This window comes from Henckelia pumila, chromosome 3 (genome assembly GCF_033568475.1).
Source record: "Henckelia pumila isolate YLH828 chromosome 3, ASM3356847v2, whole genome shotgun sequence".
Lineage (NCBI taxonomy): Eukaryota > Viridiplantae > Streptophyta > Magnoliopsida > Lamiales > Gesneriaceae > Henckelia > Henckelia pumila.
The window spans coordinates 158,722,398-158,740,229 of NC_133122.1; the positions used below are offsets into that span (position 1 = coordinate 158,722,398).

The following is a 17,832-nucleotide window of genomic DNA, read 5'->3' on the forward strand; positions in this document are numbered from 1 at the left end:
AAAACTTTTTGCTAGTAGATTAGGATAAAATAAATTTAAGTCAACTGGATTACTTAGAGGCTGAAATGTTCAATGCATGAACATGGTGTAGTTGAACAATTAAACCTAGAATAATTTAAACCTTGTCTATAATCTATAGCCATCAAATGATATCACCAAAAATTCTCACTTAATGTCTCATTAGTATCCGGAAGCTGACTCGGTACACCCATTTACAAAATTTGGACAACTATTTCATGATTTGTACAACACTCTTGAAACTAACAATGTTTCTTGAAAACTATGATGCCCCAATTTAAACAGATATGGGCCAATTTAATAAACGCCATGCTGTTTAATCAAAATTCGACCCTCTCGCCAGTTGAGAAAAGGTTCCAGAATATGGCTGCTGAGAAATATAGGAAAGCTGTGAGCAACAAGAACCCCTTGAACGATCCCACTAAGTCAACAAAGAAACCAGCACCAACTGTTCCTACTATAGCAGCAAACGTGCCAGCAGTATTAGACATACCTACAAGGAATGGAACCAACGTAAGCACGCCATCAGAACTATAAAACCAAGATCAAAATATTCATTAAGTAATCTCCGGTACACAATTGTATTAAGCAACTAATACTGCAGCAGATCATATTATCTGATAATCTCAAGAGTTAAGGATGAGAGCGAAAATTGTGGCACAATCATGTCACAGGACACTAATACTATTAACCAGGAAACCTCATCAAATGCAATTGTTGATGAACGAAAATGAGTACTAGACTTCAGAGAGAAAAAAAGTTCATCCAAAAAGCAAAAGGTACCCAATTATCTTATTTGTGATGTTTTGAAAATAAAATTTTTACCATATAGGCTTCAAAATTATTAAAAACATATAGGGGTTTCAATAATTTGCCAGGTTGTCTTGCAAATAAAAAAGAGTGACTATTATAATGAGCATGGGAAGTTTCTAGTTTATAAATTAAAAATGACTGATCTATTTCGTCACTGATCAATAGACACTGAACAAAATACAATTTAAGAGTTGATGAATAGTTGAATACCCTTTGCCAATAAACTTCTTTACAAAAAATAAATTGAAAACGTGCACAAACTGCGCCAGTTGTGAAATCATTAAGTAAATAAAAAAATATTAAATTGTAGTCGTTAAACAAAAAATGATCTTTTCCGGCTAGTGAAGGGAGCGGGGGCTATAGATTCCCCGACACTAAGATATAAGTAGAATTAGAATATTAGCATGCGAAACTCAGATACAAGAACCACTCCAAAGTAGAAAGCTTTTTTTTGTTTTTTCATTAGAGCATAAAATAGTTGATTAAATGCGAAAAGACATTTAATTTATACCGAAACAAATTTTTATGTTTACGCTTATTCAAAAAGCCACGGTATATGAGATCTTAACTTGCAAGGCCAGTTTATCGATTATTTTATACTCCCTCAGAAATAAAACTATAAAAAAATTAAAAACGGGAAAGTAGACTGATTCTATTTGTTATTAACAATGTGATAATCATGATGACTGAGAAGTTGTGCGTCAAGAAAAACAATAAAATCATTTACAAAAGTGAAAAAGGTCATAATCATCACATCAACGCACAGAAAATTTCATCAGCACATAAAACAAGAAAAATTAAATTACCGCCTGTGTGCAAATTCTGATTATAGAAAAAAAATGATACAGATTACATTTTCTTTCCTTGCGCTTGTACCAAAATAAAATAACAATCAATTTTGCTTCTTATAACAAAATCTTCTTTCACTTTTAATCAGTCTCTTGTTTTTCTAATATTTAATGTTTTAAGTATGTCTATGACTATGGTGTCTAAGATTGTCACTGTTCGCATACGGAGCCACTCATCCAACCAATATCATTTTATCAATATATGCATTCAATGTTGAAGCTACTCACTATTCGCAACTTGAATTTCCTTGATCAAAAGCTCAAAGAGTTAAATGACGAATAATTATGTTATATAAGCTTCTTTTTTCGAAACATAACTATTACTTGTTTTTCTTGGATTTTGGCGTTTGATTTCAACACGTGATAAACATTCGGCTGTGTTTGGTATAAGGGAAGGTGGGATAAAAGGGATGGTTTTGGACTTAAACCCATCCTTGGTTCATTTTTTACTAAACTCATTTTATCAAGCCTGGAAAGGACCAAATTGTGTTAAAGTTTGATGATTTTACTCACCCCGAGGACTAAGAATCCATACACTCATTTTATTCTCAAAATGTCTTGCCTTAGTCAAAATAAAAAACATGCCCAACAATTTCCAGAAATATTTTGGGCATAATATCAAATCCTTCCTTACATAATCTGATTCATAAAAATCGAAGTAAACATAACAAAGTTTCATAAAAATCGAAGCAAACATAACAAATTTTATCATCACATATTACACATCCTTATCTATCATTTTTTTTATTACTCATTTACTAATCATTCAATCTCATCATTCGAACCAAACGTGACCGAAATGTATACATGTCATACACAAAGTGAATGATCAAAACCAGAGTTTAATCAATATTAGTGATTTAGTTCTATGTTTCAAGATATTTTAAGGACCTCACTCTAGCTCAAACTCTACGTGAACTAGACTATTCTCCATGTTCTTGAAGACTAAAAGGGGCTTGTGGCAAAAGCAGTGCCTGCTGATTCTAGGAAAATACAAAATAACAAACAAGCAATATAATGGGATTTCAAACTCTCGAATTACCAACACCAAAGTCCGAACAAGTTCTTGGAAAAGGATCATCCCCTTAAATGGGTTTGGCTGCTTAAGGATGGGAAGGGGTGGGATGGGATGGGATTTAAAAAAGAAAAAGAAAAGAAAACCAAAGTGTATGGTAAGAAGTCGTCTGACTTGATGAAATTGAAGGACAAAGACTCTTCATGGTGTAGGAATTGTAGGATTTAGGCACACTGGAAAGAACTATCGACGCCTCAAAGAAAGAAAGTGAAGTATGGTGAGACTCCACAAGTAAATTATAAAATCAAGAATTGGATGAAGAACCTGTATTGACGAACAAGACTCAACTAAGAACAATATTAAACAATATAGCCATTTGCATCAGCCTAACTCCTAGGTATACACTAGAGAATAAGCTATTGGAGCAATGGCTGCAAATAAATTTTAAGATAGTTTCATGGATCAACAGTAACAAAGACTATATCATATGAAGTATACAAGATTCACTCAATTCTCTGCATAAGCGCCTAAGTTTGGTGGATTAGCTAATTTTTCCGTACTTTTTTACTTTTTCTTTCTTCACATAGTTAATATCCATAGGCTTCAACTTTTAGCATAAATAAGAAAGACAAAGATGCGGGTACTTACCATGCATAACACCAGAATATTGCGGGGCAACCTCCTGGTCAAGCAAAATTACAACAGGTAAGTATGTGTAAAAAAATATAGGGAAAATTAAATTAATAAATTGTACCAAGTATGTTAACCTGAAAGTTCACAAGGAAACCACAGTGGCTAAATGATTTAAGCCCAACAGCTAAAGTAAGCCAAGCAGAAGCAATGAATGGATTTTTTGCCATTGCCAAACCAATTAGAGCGAGGCCTGGGCCCATAAATCCAACTGACTGAAAAGAACACATAATATCACCACCCAATCAGTCGCATAGCTTTTTTATAAAATCAGATGGATAAACTAAACAAATGAAAAAGTAAAAAACAAAGTTAGAGATCTTGTCAGGTCTGCCTTTACATCAGAATTCAGATCCTATGAACCAGAATTTATAAAAACTATTCATGCAATGTGGGTAATTGTCATGAATGAAATTTAGTTACATCCAAGCATGGTATTGTTTGATTGCATGCACTTGTACAATAAGTTAGGCAACTGAAATCAACTTATACATTTTGGGGGTTAACTTTCATCTTTCATTTCCTATTTTTCCCTTATATGAAACACATATCAAGAGAAAAGGTAGCAATAAGACCTGCATAATTTTGCGAGTCAAAGTAACACTGACGCCACTTTGAATCATCCTATCAGACAAAATTCCTGCAAAGTATCCCACGAGAGCCATCATACACCATGGAACAGCACTAAACCAAGCAGCTTGTCTGAGGTCGACATGATATAACTACATAAGAAAAATTTTCAATACATCAATGGTGTCAATAAGCTCAATACCAATATATTTTGAATAATATAATTATGAACTTACCATTTTGAAGTAGATTGGCATCCATGAAAGTATAACAAAAAAACCCTGCACGAAAGAAGGGAATAGATCAAACATGTGCGGAAAAATCTCTCAAGATATCTGGAAGAACAAGTCAAAATGTCCACATGGTATTCTATGAAACCTACAAAATAAAGCCAAGATGGATCTGAAGTTTCATAGGGAAAGTAGCGAGTAGCAGACATATATGACTAACTGTAGAAGTTGACTCGTGAAAAGCTTGTCCAAAACTCCAAAGGAAGCAAGAGATTTTACCCAGCTGTGCATGGAATTCGCAACAATTAGCGACCAAGTTGGTAGCTTAGAGAGCAAGAGACGGAATGGTGGAATGACTTTTCTTGAATTTGTCCCGTCATTGGACAGAGAGGGCACTGACATGCTGTTCTGTATGTATCTCAACTCATAAATTGATATTTGAGGGCTTCGGTCAGGAGAGCTTGAGGTTGCTGATATCCAAACCAAAAGCCAAAGAAAGCCAAACAATCCAAAGATCACAAAAGGTCCAAATATGCCAGCCTGTGACATAAGAATTGGTGAAAGCACGAGACCAATGGCACTTCCAAGCTGAAATCCAGCCATTGCAAGTGCTACTGCTGTTGACCTTTCTGTCTTAGGAAACCATCTGAAAGAAAAATTCAAATAGCAATTCAAACTTTTGAGTTTTAGCTCCAAAACCTGTTGCAGGATCATTCAAATGTAGAATGCAAATCAGAAATTAAATACCCGAGAGAATTTTTATTTTTTGTACCTTGCAATCATGTTATTCATGCAAGGAAGAGCAACACCTTCTGCAATGCCAAGTAGCACCCGCATTGAAAGCAGAAGCAACACGGATGTTTCTGCTGCCCATGGAGTAAGGAAGGTGGCCACAGACCACAAAGCCACTCCCCAAGCCATAACTACCTTACCACCATAATAATCCACTAACGTCCCTCCAGCTATAGGTGATATCAGGTATCCCCAGAGAAAAGATGACTGCCATTAGTGGCTACTAAATCAATGAGATTCAGTTAAAGTGAAAAAAATACTTAGGCATAACTGTATGTTTACAGCATTCTAGCAAATTGATCCAGGATTTCAGAATTAAAAAATGGCGAAATAAACTTATACCACTAGCTGGCCCATATCTTTCTACTTTTTGTCATCAACATAGTGTCAACCACGTAAACCAAGAAAGTGCAATCTCTTGTTGTTTCGTTGTTGCTTCTTCTTTTATCATGCTCGTAACACGGATTTATCCACACGGTTTATTAATAGTTCCATTAACAATGATAACATTGTGGAATCATTCAAGAATCGTTTCCCTTCCTAATCATTTAGAACTCAAACAGCTTAAGAATTCTTAATCGGGAAAATTGGGAGGGAGGAGGGAGAAGTAAGTACCTGCACAACTCCTGCAAATGATTGACCCCAACCACGAGAAAGGGAAAGCGGCACAATGGCCACCGACATGACGACACGGTCGGCATTACAGAGAGCCAGAGCCAACGCAAGCATCGCCACCACCTTGACTCTCTCCGAAGTGATAAATTCCAGAAAACTAGGCTCGCGAATTTCACTGGAGCCGCCAGAGATAGACTGGGCATCATTGGACGAAGCCCTGGGACGATTGAATCCCGAAGAAAATGCCCTGAGAGGAGGTAAAATAGCTCCATTAGCAGAGAAATTCAAGGACGAAACGGCGGGTCGTCGTTTAGATGGGACCGTGAAAGGCAATCGATTGTGGGTTTTGCAAAAGGGTTTAGGGTTTTGAGAGGGGCATGGAATTGAGCTCGTGGCGAGGCTCTGATTGAGATTGAAGAGACAATTCATCTCTTTTGGATTCACCGGAAGCTGTGAATTCATGCCTTTGCTACCAAACACTGAAAGAGCTGCTGTTGCTGTTGACCCATCTACCAACCCAAGTAGCCGCCAAAATAATGACAACAGTGGCTTTAAAATATAATTCACAACTCTTGAACTGTGTTACAGAATTGGTTGCTAGAAGGTCTCTCCAAAAGATTATTTAAATCATCTTTATTCATTGTTTTGAAAAATAGATAATCCTAATTGTAATAAGAATATGTTATATCAAATTATCAACTCATTCAAACATCTAATATTTATCAATATGTAATGCAATACTGTCCATCTTCGAAAATGCATGTGATCCTTCGATCCACCTCCATCGAGAATCACTTTAATCGATGTGGAATGTGGGACTACAGTCACCCCACGTGTCTCACCCCTCATCTAATTTTTTTCCATGTGTGATGACGGGGGCGGATTTAGGATATTAGTTCAGTATAGGCGACAATATGCATCAAAAAATATATAAAATCTTCTAATGATAAAACATCACAAAATAATTATCTCACAATTATTTTTTTCGAGTCTTCATGTTTTGAATTCTTTGTACAATAGCTTCATTATCAACGGTTTTAGAAATATATCTTTGTCTATATAAACAATGAGACTATCATTCATCCAATCATCACTCATTCGATTGTGCAACCTGTCTTTCACAATTCTCATGACAAAAAACATTTTCTCTATAGTCGTAATTGAAACTGGTAGAATTAGAGCTGTCAAAACGGGTCGACGAGGCGGGTCAACCCTCAACCTACCAAAACTCGTCGATTGGCGGGGCGGGTCGGCCCACCATTTAGGTGGATTGGGAAATTATCAACCCAACCCACCTATTTGGCGGTGCGGGGCGGGCCAACCCGTTAATTTTTAGTTATATTTGTCAGGTTGGAGTGGTATATTGCAGACCGAACCGGACCAACCCAGTGAGTCCAACCTACTTTGACAGCTCTAAGTAGAATTAATGACAATGTCAAAAGATTACAAGCCAACGGGTACATCATATTTTTTTTGACATAACTAATTTTTCTGAAAGATCATCAAGTCTCTCAATCCTTGAAATGCTGTTAGAATGCATATCACATATATAAGTTTCAAGTTGATCATCAAGTATAAGGAGATCAAATCTTGAGAAATCTTGTAGATAAACTCATCTAGTTGCATCAATTTTTTCTTTTCAAAAACCAAAAATGAGTTTTGTGGACACAAGCAAGCTATACAATGGAGTAACTCCGTACATACCTTTGAGAAATGATCATGTAACTCTTGAAGTTGCATAAAATAACACCATAGAATAAATTCACACGATAATGATGCAAATTTGTCACTTCTGGTCTATTACGATGAGGGCGATCACGTGGTGCCTAACGTGTGAACATATCATCTATTTTGAGAACATCAATGTAATTTTTCTCACAAAAACGGTGAATCTTTTCTAAAAATTAATCCCAACCATCATCTCTCATACTTTGCAGTCGGAGTTTACATACTTGTACCAAATCCATTGCATTCACAATATCCTGATCTTTTTTTTTTTTTGCAATGTCATCTACAATTCACTCGAAATTCTTAAGACATGTTTCATCAAGTGTAGATTGAACGCAAAATCAAATGAAATTATTGACTCCAATAAATTAAATGCCTCGGTTTTTTTATCAGGAGAACTAGAATCATCTTATGAAATTATTTCATCAATACATGTTTCATCAAGTGTAAATTGAACGCAAAATCAAATGAAAGTATTGACTTCAATAAATTAAATGCCTCTGTTTTTTTTATTAGGAGAACTAGAATCATCTTCTGAAATTATTTCAAGCACATCATTGACAGCGGATAACATGGAAATCAAGTTGATCAAAGAATTGTAATGTGACCCCCAATGTGTATCTCTGGCACGTTGGAGGGCAGTTTCTTGATTAAGTCCCCGGTTACTTGAAATCTCACCTCTCTCCAATGTCTCAACAATAAAATCTGAATGTTTCTCTCTTAGAAGATCGGAATGTTTTCAAGTTGCTACAACAAGATTTACCACAATACCAACAACACGAAAGAAAATATAAATCGGAAGATTTTTCTTGGCCACAACTATAAGAGCTAGTTGAAGTTGATGGGAAAAATATTGTATGTAAAAAGCACATGGATTTTCTTTAAAATGAGTTCTTTTATACCATTAAATAAATTTACCCTACATATTACTTGCTCCATCAAAACCTTGTCCTCTAAACTTAGACATGCTCAAATTATATCTAGAAAACATCTTATCAATGACAGCTTTAAGTGAGAGTGGTGTAGTACTAGCAACATGTTAAATCCCAATAAATCATTCATTTACATGCACACTACTATCCACATAATGAATACCAATTTACATTTGTTCTTTCCTAATAAAACATTCATTTACATGCCCACTACTATCCACATAACAAATAACAACTAACATTCGCTCCTTTGTTGACACATCACGAGATTCATCAACTAAAATAGTGAACAATGAATCACCAATATCTCTGATAATAACATTATATATTTCAGTGGCACAAGCACTCACTATTTTTTTTTAATATCAGGTGATGTTAACTTGAAATTTTTAGGAGTATTTTTCAATATCACACCATTAATCTATTTATTATGAGCACCTAAAAATTACACCTAAAAATTACAGTTGGATAAGAAAGTTACATTGATTAAGAGAACTTTTAGTTTCGTCGCGGCCCCGAAATGAAAGCCATTGTCGCAACAAAACTCTAAAGCAAACAATCGAAGCATTGAGACGGATACGATAATCATTCCGCATTTTCTTTGACTGTTTGTGCAAAACTGATTGAATTTTCTCATCTTGATTCATCAAAGCTTGACAATTCATTCGAGCTTTATGATGTTCACTGTCAAGCTGACCAACATAAATATTTAACATATCTTTACATTTCCAATTTGAAAATCCTTCACTAACAAAGTCTCACCTCCTAATTGTTTTCCTTTAGTTGTCTTGAAGAGATAACAATACAAACAATATGCAACATCTTTTTATATATTATACTCCAACCAATCACCAAGTTCCTTAAACCATGAAGGATTGAATAGTCTACATTGGCTTACTCCAATTTTTTTTTTTTGGGAATTCATAGCCTGAAGGTTGACATGCAACTTTTTTCAAATATGTCATTTGAACTTGATCTTTACTTTTAGCATTATAAGAGCAAATTGGAGTCCTTAGTCCAGGATCTGGTGGTAATGGTGAGAAATCAAAATTTTCAATTCTAACATCTACAATGCTTTGTTCTTCTGGTTCTGGATCTTTTCTCTAAAAAAATCTATGCATTATAGAATTATTAATTTTCTAATGAAAAAAATTATAATATGTTTAAATTCAATTAATATAATGAAATTAAAAATTATATCTAGTCTTATGCAATAAAATATCAAGAATAAACCAACACAAAGTTATAATTCTAGTGCCAAAAAATTATTACAGATTAATTATGTAGTGACCCTTACCGAGATCATCTATTAATCAAAAACTTAATAATGCAATTAACTTAATAAAAACAGTAAACCAGAATAAACTGCGAAAACAATAAACATTATACAATCCCAAGAAAAGAAATCTGTAATTACCCAAATAATTATACAACCATATCGAATAATGTATTATCCCAATACATCAAATAAAACCCTGACGAAATCTCAGCTGGCCATCCACTGCCTAGTCCCTCTTGGATTCACCCGCCTCATCCAATCACAAACCTGCCCCATGGAATAGGGTGTCCAGATACACAAAGTACGAGACGTGAGCATAAAACTCTCAGCACGAGAGTCTGAGTATACCGTATTATAAAGATGCATGAATGCAAGTGTACCGCCTACTGAAACTAGAGGCCAAGGATCAGATAACAAAGACAGACTGGGCCCTGGTATGTAGCACGATGTGCCGTCGCTTCAGGAGGTGGCTCTCATACCAATACCAGTGGATACTCTTGACCCAAATCGATGGAAGTTCATCCACTAACAAAATAGGGTAAAACCCTATAATATCCCAAGGATATATCTCGAAGTGTAACATGCATGCAGCATACAATCATGTCATAAAATATGCACATAAAATCATGCAAGCACATAATACATACATACTCAGTCAGGATATCTTGAACAGTACTTTCGTACCTCAACTACTAGGCAAGCTCTATCAGCTTTAGGTTCATGCCTATAGTCCACACTACACTGCGAAATGATACTAATATCATTATATTACTCCAAAAGCCTTAACTAAGCTATTGCATACTCCTAAATATTTTTAGTAAGCAAAAGCTATACCTACATCCGTCGTCAGCCCGTTGTTGTTGCTTGCCTCAAAACTAGGCCACAGCTCCGCTACGATGCCTGGACCGCTATGCCACTTTCGGATTCCCATTAGGACGCCTCAAATTCCATAGATCTAAGTTAGAAGGCTAAGGAATCGAAAGAAAAGAGAGAAAAGTGTGAATTGCAAATGAGCCTCGGCGCCTCTATTTATAGACGGAGTTCGGATCGTCTGAACCCCACTTCGGAGCCTCCGAACACGTTCGGACCGTCCGAACTCGACTTCGGAGCGTCCGAAGTCCCATCAATATGTCATCTGTGATGTCATCTGTGATGTCATCTTGATGACGTAATCAATGACGTAATACATGATCCCGATCGGACCGTTCGATCCTTGCCGACGGACCGTTCAAACTCGTTCGGAGCCTTCGAAGCCTCATCGGATCGTCCGAACTTCCTTCGGACCGTCCGATCTCATTCTTCGGGCCATCCGAGCTTAGGATGTTTAATTGTGATTAGTTCTTTAATCACTTTACTTGGTTACGGGCTACTACATTCTCCCCCACTGAAGATATTTCGTCCTCAAAATCAGATCTTAAGTATTGAAAGTAAAAACAACATGTAGAAATATCTTTTATTCAGATGCGAACATTTTACAAGGTACAGCTTTGTACAATACTAAAATAAAATCAAAATAACTCAGGATGTTCTGAACGCATCCTGCTCTCAAGCTCCCAAGTGACTTCTTTAGTTCTTCGACGCTGCCACTGAACTAGAACCAAAGGGATAACTTTATTCCGCAATACTTTATCCTTATGACCCAAGATACGAACCGGTCTCTCTACATAAGTCAAATCAGTATCCACCTGAACTTCAGACGGCTGCAAAATATGAGACTGATCTGCTACATACCATCGCAACAGGGATACAAGAAACACGTCATGGATACTGGACAAATACGGTGGCAAGGCTAACCGATAATCCAAATCACCAATGCTCTACAAGATCTCAAACGGACCGATAAATCTAGGAGACAGCTTTTATTTGAGACCAAATCTGAGAATCCTGCGGAAAGGTGAAACTCTCAGAAATACTTTCTCCCCAACATCGAACTGCAGAGGCCTACGCATAGTATTAGCATAGCTGGCCTGACGATCATGTGCAGTCTTAATTCATTTTTTGATTTGATCAACAATATCTGCGGCCTGTTGGACTAGCTCTGGTCCTTCGGCATGTCTCTCCCCTACTTCTTCCCAGAAGAGTGGAGTACGACAACGTCGCCCGTACAACGCCTCAAAAGGTGCCATCTCAATGCTACAATGGTAGCTGTTGTTGTACACGAACTCAATCAATGACAAATGATCTTGCCAGGCTGAACCAAAATCCATAGCACACGCCCAAAGCATATCCTCTAAGGTACGGATAGTGCGCTCTATCTGTCCATCAGTCTCCAGGTGATAGGCAGCACTCAAACTGAGAGTAGTGCCCATGGCACGCTGAACACTTCCCCAGAATCTATAAGTAAACCTGGGATCTCGATCGCTGACAATACTCACCGGCACTCGATGAAGTCGAACGATCTCCTGGATGTACAACTAAGCCATACGATCAACAGTGTACTCTCGGCTATAGGGAATGAAATGTGCTGACTTGGTGAGTCGGTCCACACAACCCAGATAACATCACAATTCCTCGAGGAAACCGGCAAATAGGTCACAAAATCCATCGTGATAAGCTCTTATTTCCACTCAGGAATAGGCAGATTATGAAGCAACCCTCCAGGTCGTCGGTGCTCTGCCTTGACCTGCTAACACACCAAAAATTTCAAAACATACTGATACATGTTGCGTTTCATTATCTTCCACCAAAATCAAGTACGCAGATCCTGGTACATCTTGTTGCTTCCTGGATGAATACTCAGCTTAGTGCGATGTGCCCGAGACAAAATCTCCCCTGTAGATCCTCATCCTCCGGGATCACAAGTCGACCCGACAAACACAGAAACCATCTGAATGATAGTGAAATCCAGACTTACTACCCTTGTTGGCTAAACGAGCCAAACACTGGGTCTTCGAATCAGAAATCTGAGCATCCCGAATCCGCGAATACAAAGCTGGCTCAGGTAATATCGCAAACATCTGGATGCCCTGCATACCCTCCTTGTGCTTGAAGGTATACCCTGAATAACAACAATCCTCGATCGCACGAGACATCGAACAAGTCTGAAGTGCGGATAATCGCACCTTGAGACTCAAGACATCAGCAGTGAGATTAGCAGCTCCCGGATGGTACTTAATCTCGCAATCATAATCCTTCAGCAAGTCCATCCAACGCCTCTGCCTCATGTTCAACTTCTCCTGAGTGAACAAATACTTGAGACTCTTGTGGTCTGTGAAAATCTCAAATCTCTCGCCATAGAGATAATGATGCCAGATCTTCAAAGCAAACACAATAGCTGCCAACTCCAAATCATGCACTGGATACTTATCCTCGTGAACCTTCAACTGTCTAGAAGCATATGCGATCACATGTCCATACTGAGTCAGAACACAACCTAACCCCTGAAGAGAAGAATCTGTGTAAACCACATACCCTCCAGATCCTGACGGTAATGCCAACACAGGCGCATAAGTCAACCGTCGTCGAAGCTCACAAAAATTCTCCTCAAACTCTGAGGACCACTCGAAATCCACACCCTTGCGAGTAAGCTGTGTCATCGGTCGAGCTAGCTGAGAGAAATTCGCAATGAAGCGACGATAATATTCTGCTAGACCCAAAAAACTGCGGATCTCAGCAACCGTCATTGGACGCGACCAGTTCAACACAGCCTCAACCTTACTCGGATCAACAGAAATCACATCCCTGAATATGATATGGTCAAGAAAGACCACTCGATCCATCAAGAACTCACACTTACTCAATTTGGCGTACAAATGCTCATCCAAAAGAGTTTGCAGCACCAACCACAGGTGAGAAGCATGCTCATCCGCATCACGCGAATATACCAGAATTTCGTCAATGAAAACCACAACAAACTTAACCAAAAACTCCCTGAAGACACGGTTCATTAGATCCATAAATATAACCGGCGCTTTAGTCAACCCAAACGGCATCACTAGAAACTCATAATGCCCATAGCGAGTACGGAATGCATTCTTGGCTATATCTTGATCTCAGACCCTCATCTGATGATACCAAGATCTTAAGTCAATCTTGTAGTAAACCGAAGTACCCTGCAACTGATCAAACATATCATCAATATGAGGCAAAGGATACTTGTTCTTCACAGTAACTCGGTTCAACTGCCGATAGTCAATGCACAGCCGCATCGACACATCCTTTTTTTTCACAAAGAGAACAGGAGCTCCCTAAGGAGATACACTAGGACGAATGTACCCCTTATCCAAAAGATCCTGTAACTGATTCTTCAACTCTCGCATCCCTAACGGAGTCAGACAATACGGTTCTTGAGAAATAGGTGAAGTACCCGGCATCAACTCTATGCCAAACTCGACTTCCCTAACAGGCAAAAAACCCAAAATCTCATCTGGAAATACATCTTAGAATTCATTCACAACTGGCAGACTCTCTATACCAATGATCTCAGCGGACAAATCAACTGCATAGATGAGGTAGTCTTCCCCGCCAGACTCTAGAGCTCGACAGGCTCCCAAAGCTGATACCAACGGCATCGGAGTCGCACTCCCTCACCATAGAAAAATCAGCTATTACCCCCAACCATATGAAAGCATACTAACTTCTGATAGCAGTCCACTGAAGCTCGGTAGGTAGTCAATATATCAATCCCCAGAATACAATAAAAGTCCTCCATCGTAAGAACCATGAGATTCGATATCAGAATGTTCCCTTCAAACTCTAAAGGTCAACCCATCACTAGAGGTTTAGCCAATGCAGATTGACCCGTCGGAGTAGAAACAGAAATCACTACGTCTAGTGCAATGCATGGTAACTTATGCTTCTTAACGAAAAGTGCAGAGATAAAGGAATGAGATGCACAAGTGTCAATGAGTACAAGAGCAGGTATGCCATATAATAGAAACGTACTTGCGATGACCCTCTCATTCTCCTCCACTGCCTGATCGTGCCTCAAGGCAAACACCTGACCAGAAATCCGCGGCTATAGATGAGAACCTCCAGCAGACTGTCCCTGCAATCTCTGCTGGACTGTAGCTTGAGAACCTGATCCTGAACCAGAACCGGAACCACCTCCCCCAGCTAGTGGACAATCCCTCCGGAGATGACCGACCTCTCCACATCGAAAGCATGCTCCAGAAGCTCTATGACATCTGTCCGTCGGATGATTCTTCCCACAATGGTCGCACTTCTCTTTCTTTCCAAAACGTATCACTTCACTGGAACCAGAGGAAGAAGAAGTAGATCCAGGCTTCTTGAAAGACTGAGCACAGGGACCCAAGGAACTCGCAGGCTTAGAATGAGAGAAAGACCTGCTACGCCGAATGCTATCCTCCGCCTGGTGACATCGTCTCACCAATCTCTCATAAGTCATATCATCACCAACCGCTACCCGTTCATGAATCTCTGGATTAAGGCCTTGAAGAAACATATTATACTTCATCTCGGAACTGTCAGCGATCTCAGTACAATAGGATAACAAGTCGAAGAACTTCTGCTGGTACTCGTCAATCGACATGGCTCCCTGACGTAGACCCAATAACTCGCTCGACTTCGACTGGAGAAGTGCAGGAGGAAAGTACAACTTCTGAAAAGCTGTGCGGAACTTGACCCAAGTAGTAACTCCTCTAGCCGCAATGAACGGTGCAAAAGTGAACCTCCACCACTTACGAGCTCATCCCTCCAAGAGATAACCAAGCGTCTCCATCTTCTACTCCTCGGTACAGTGGAATGTCTGAAAACAACTCTCCATGTGTTCTAACCAGTTCTCAGCATCCTCAGGAGTCTTGCCTCCAACCAAGGTCTTAGGACCCATCTGCATGAACCGATGCATACTGAAACGACAATGATCATCACGATGACGATGATGGCGCTCCCGACGAGATTACGATCACTGTCTCCCCAGCGTCCACCTCCACTACCATGGCTACTCTGATCATCGTAATTCTCCATCTACAAAATTATCCCACGGTTATCTTATGCAGAGTCTAAATCCCAAGATTACTATGCATGCTTTGATACCATAAATGTAGTGACCCTTACCGAGATCACCTACTAATCAGAAACTTAAGCATGCAATTAACTTAATAAAAACAATAAACCAGAATAAACTGCGAAAGAAATATTCATTATACAATCCCAAGGAAAGGAATCTGTAATTACCCAAATAATTATACAACCATATAGAATAATGTATTATCCTAATACATAAAAATAAAACCCTAGGCGAAATCCCAGCTGACAATCCACTTCCTAGTCCCTCTTGGATCCACCCGCCTCATCCAACCGCAAACCTGCCCCATGGAATAGGGTGACCAGATACACAAAGTACGAGACGTGAGCATAAAATGCTCAGCACGAGAGTATGAGTATACCGTATTATATAGATGCATGAATGCAAGTGTACCGCCTACTGAAACTAGAGGCCAAGGATCAGATAACAAAGACAGACCGGGACCTGGTATGTAGCACACTGTGCCATCGCTTCAGGAGTTGGCTCCCATACCAATACCAGTGGATACTCCGGATCCAAATCGATGGAAGTCCATCCACTAACAGAATAGGGTAAAACCCTATAATATCCCAAGGATATAGCTCGAAGTGTAATATGCATGCAGCATACAATCATGTCATAAAATATGCACATAATACATACATACTCAGTCAGGATATCTCGAACAGTACTTTCGTACCTCAACTACTAGGCAAGCTTTACCAGCTCTAGGTCCACTCCTATAGTCCGCACTACATTCCGAAATGATACTAATATCATTATATTACTCCAAAAGTCTTAACTAAGCTATTGCATACTTCTAAATATTTTTAAGAAGCAAAAGCTATACCTGCGTCCGTCGTCAGCCCGTTTCAATCGCTTGCATCAAAACTAGGCCACAGATCCGCTATGACACCTGGACCGTTATGCCACTTTTAGATTCCCAATAGGACGCCTAGAATTCCCTAGATCTAAGTTAGAAGGCTAAGGAATCAAGATAAAACAGAGGAAAGTGCGAATTGCAAATGAGCATCGGCACCTCTATTTATAAACGGAGTTCGAATCGTCCGAACCCCACTTCGGAGCCTCTGAACACGTTCGGACCGTTCGAACTCGACTTCGGAGCGTCCGAAGTCCCATCAATACGTCAGACGTGATTTCATCTTGATGACGTAATCAATGACGTAATACATGATCCCGATCGGACAGTCCGATCCTTGCCGACGGACTTCCGAACCCGTTCGGAGCCTCCGAAGCCTCATCGGATCGTCCGAACTTCCTTCGGACCATCCGATCTCCTTCTTCGAGCCGTCCGAACTTAGGATGTTTAATTGTGATTAGTTCTTTAATCACTTTACTTGGTTATGGGCTACTACAAATTATAACACATTATGCATCAAACCAAATTTTTTTAGTAACACACTAACATTACTGCTAAAAGCCCAAAACCATTACCAAACTCTACTAATTCCATTATTGATTGAAATTCACATCTATTTTAATCCATTTAATCAAGACTTCAAGGAAATCATGGCATATATTTTAATCCATTTAATCAAAACCTCAAGGGAACTCAAGAGAATCATCAAATGATTGAACTCAAGGGAATCATCGCGTCCAATTCCATTAATTTAATCTAGTTCCAAACAAGAGTTTCAATTCGAAACCTAATAACTCAATAATCATCGCATCCAAAATTAATTTGCTACATATATTGTGAGGACCTCGGTTCTAAACATCTACTCAAGAATAAATCAAACGATCAACCACAAGATCTAAGAGATTTAAACAATAAAAAAAATTATTTTCCATGCAAAAGGGGCCTCACTCGAGCGGTAAGATATTGCCGCTTGAGCGAGCAAAACTCTGCCCGAAAACCTCAAAAATGTCTCGCTCGAGCGGTAAGAAACTGCCGCTCGAGCAAGACAAGTTCTGTCTCAAAATATAACACCTCTCGCTCGAGCAGTAACAAACCTCCGCTCGAGCGAACCCTGTTCTGAACCAAAAAAACCAGCAACTAACTCAACTCTATTTCACAACTCAAAATATCCATTTCTAACATGCATAAATCCAGTACAACTCGCATAATACAGTACATGATAATTCTAAGGTTTATCAACTATTCGGAAGGTAGAACATACAACAACTCTAGGTTCTACAATTCAAATACAGAACATGATACAACGAGTTCGAAATACAAACGACTCTAAACCATGTCCTCACTTCTATCATCATAATCCCAATCTATTCATGCTGCCTCTGACTTGGTCCTGCCCCACCTGTTGCCAAGTACACATACAAAACAATACAACAGCCGGATAAATCCGGTGAGAATGA

General features: G+C 38.9%; 1 protein-coding gene across 2 annotated transcripts; it reads right to left on the minus strand.

The window, feature by feature from the left end:
- Positions 1–81: 81 nt before the first annotated feature.
- Positions 82–6,179, minus strand: LOC140887296 (probable anion transporter 3, chloroplastic). Of its 2 annotated transcripts, none has more exons than XM_073294458.1 (8): positions 5,592–6,179; positions 4,957–5,183; positions 4,464–4,830; positions 4,191–4,235; positions 3,960–4,106; positions 3,462–3,599; positions 3,343–3,376; positions 82–511 (listed from the first exon to the last, which is right to left on the minus strand). In XM_073294458.1, exons 1-8 carry the CDS (start codon positions 6,051–6,053, stop codon positions 339–341), a joined length of 1,593 nt encoding a protein of 530 aa, XP_073150559.1. In that variant the 5' UTR covers positions 6,054–6,179; the 3' UTR covers positions 82–338. The 2 variants fall into 2 exon arrangements, with proteins under 2 accessions (XP_073150559.1, XP_073150561.1); XM_073294460.1 differs by having other exon boundaries at positions 4,957–5,146; positions 5,592–5,726.
- Positions 6,180–17,832: the final 11,653 nt, after the last annotated feature.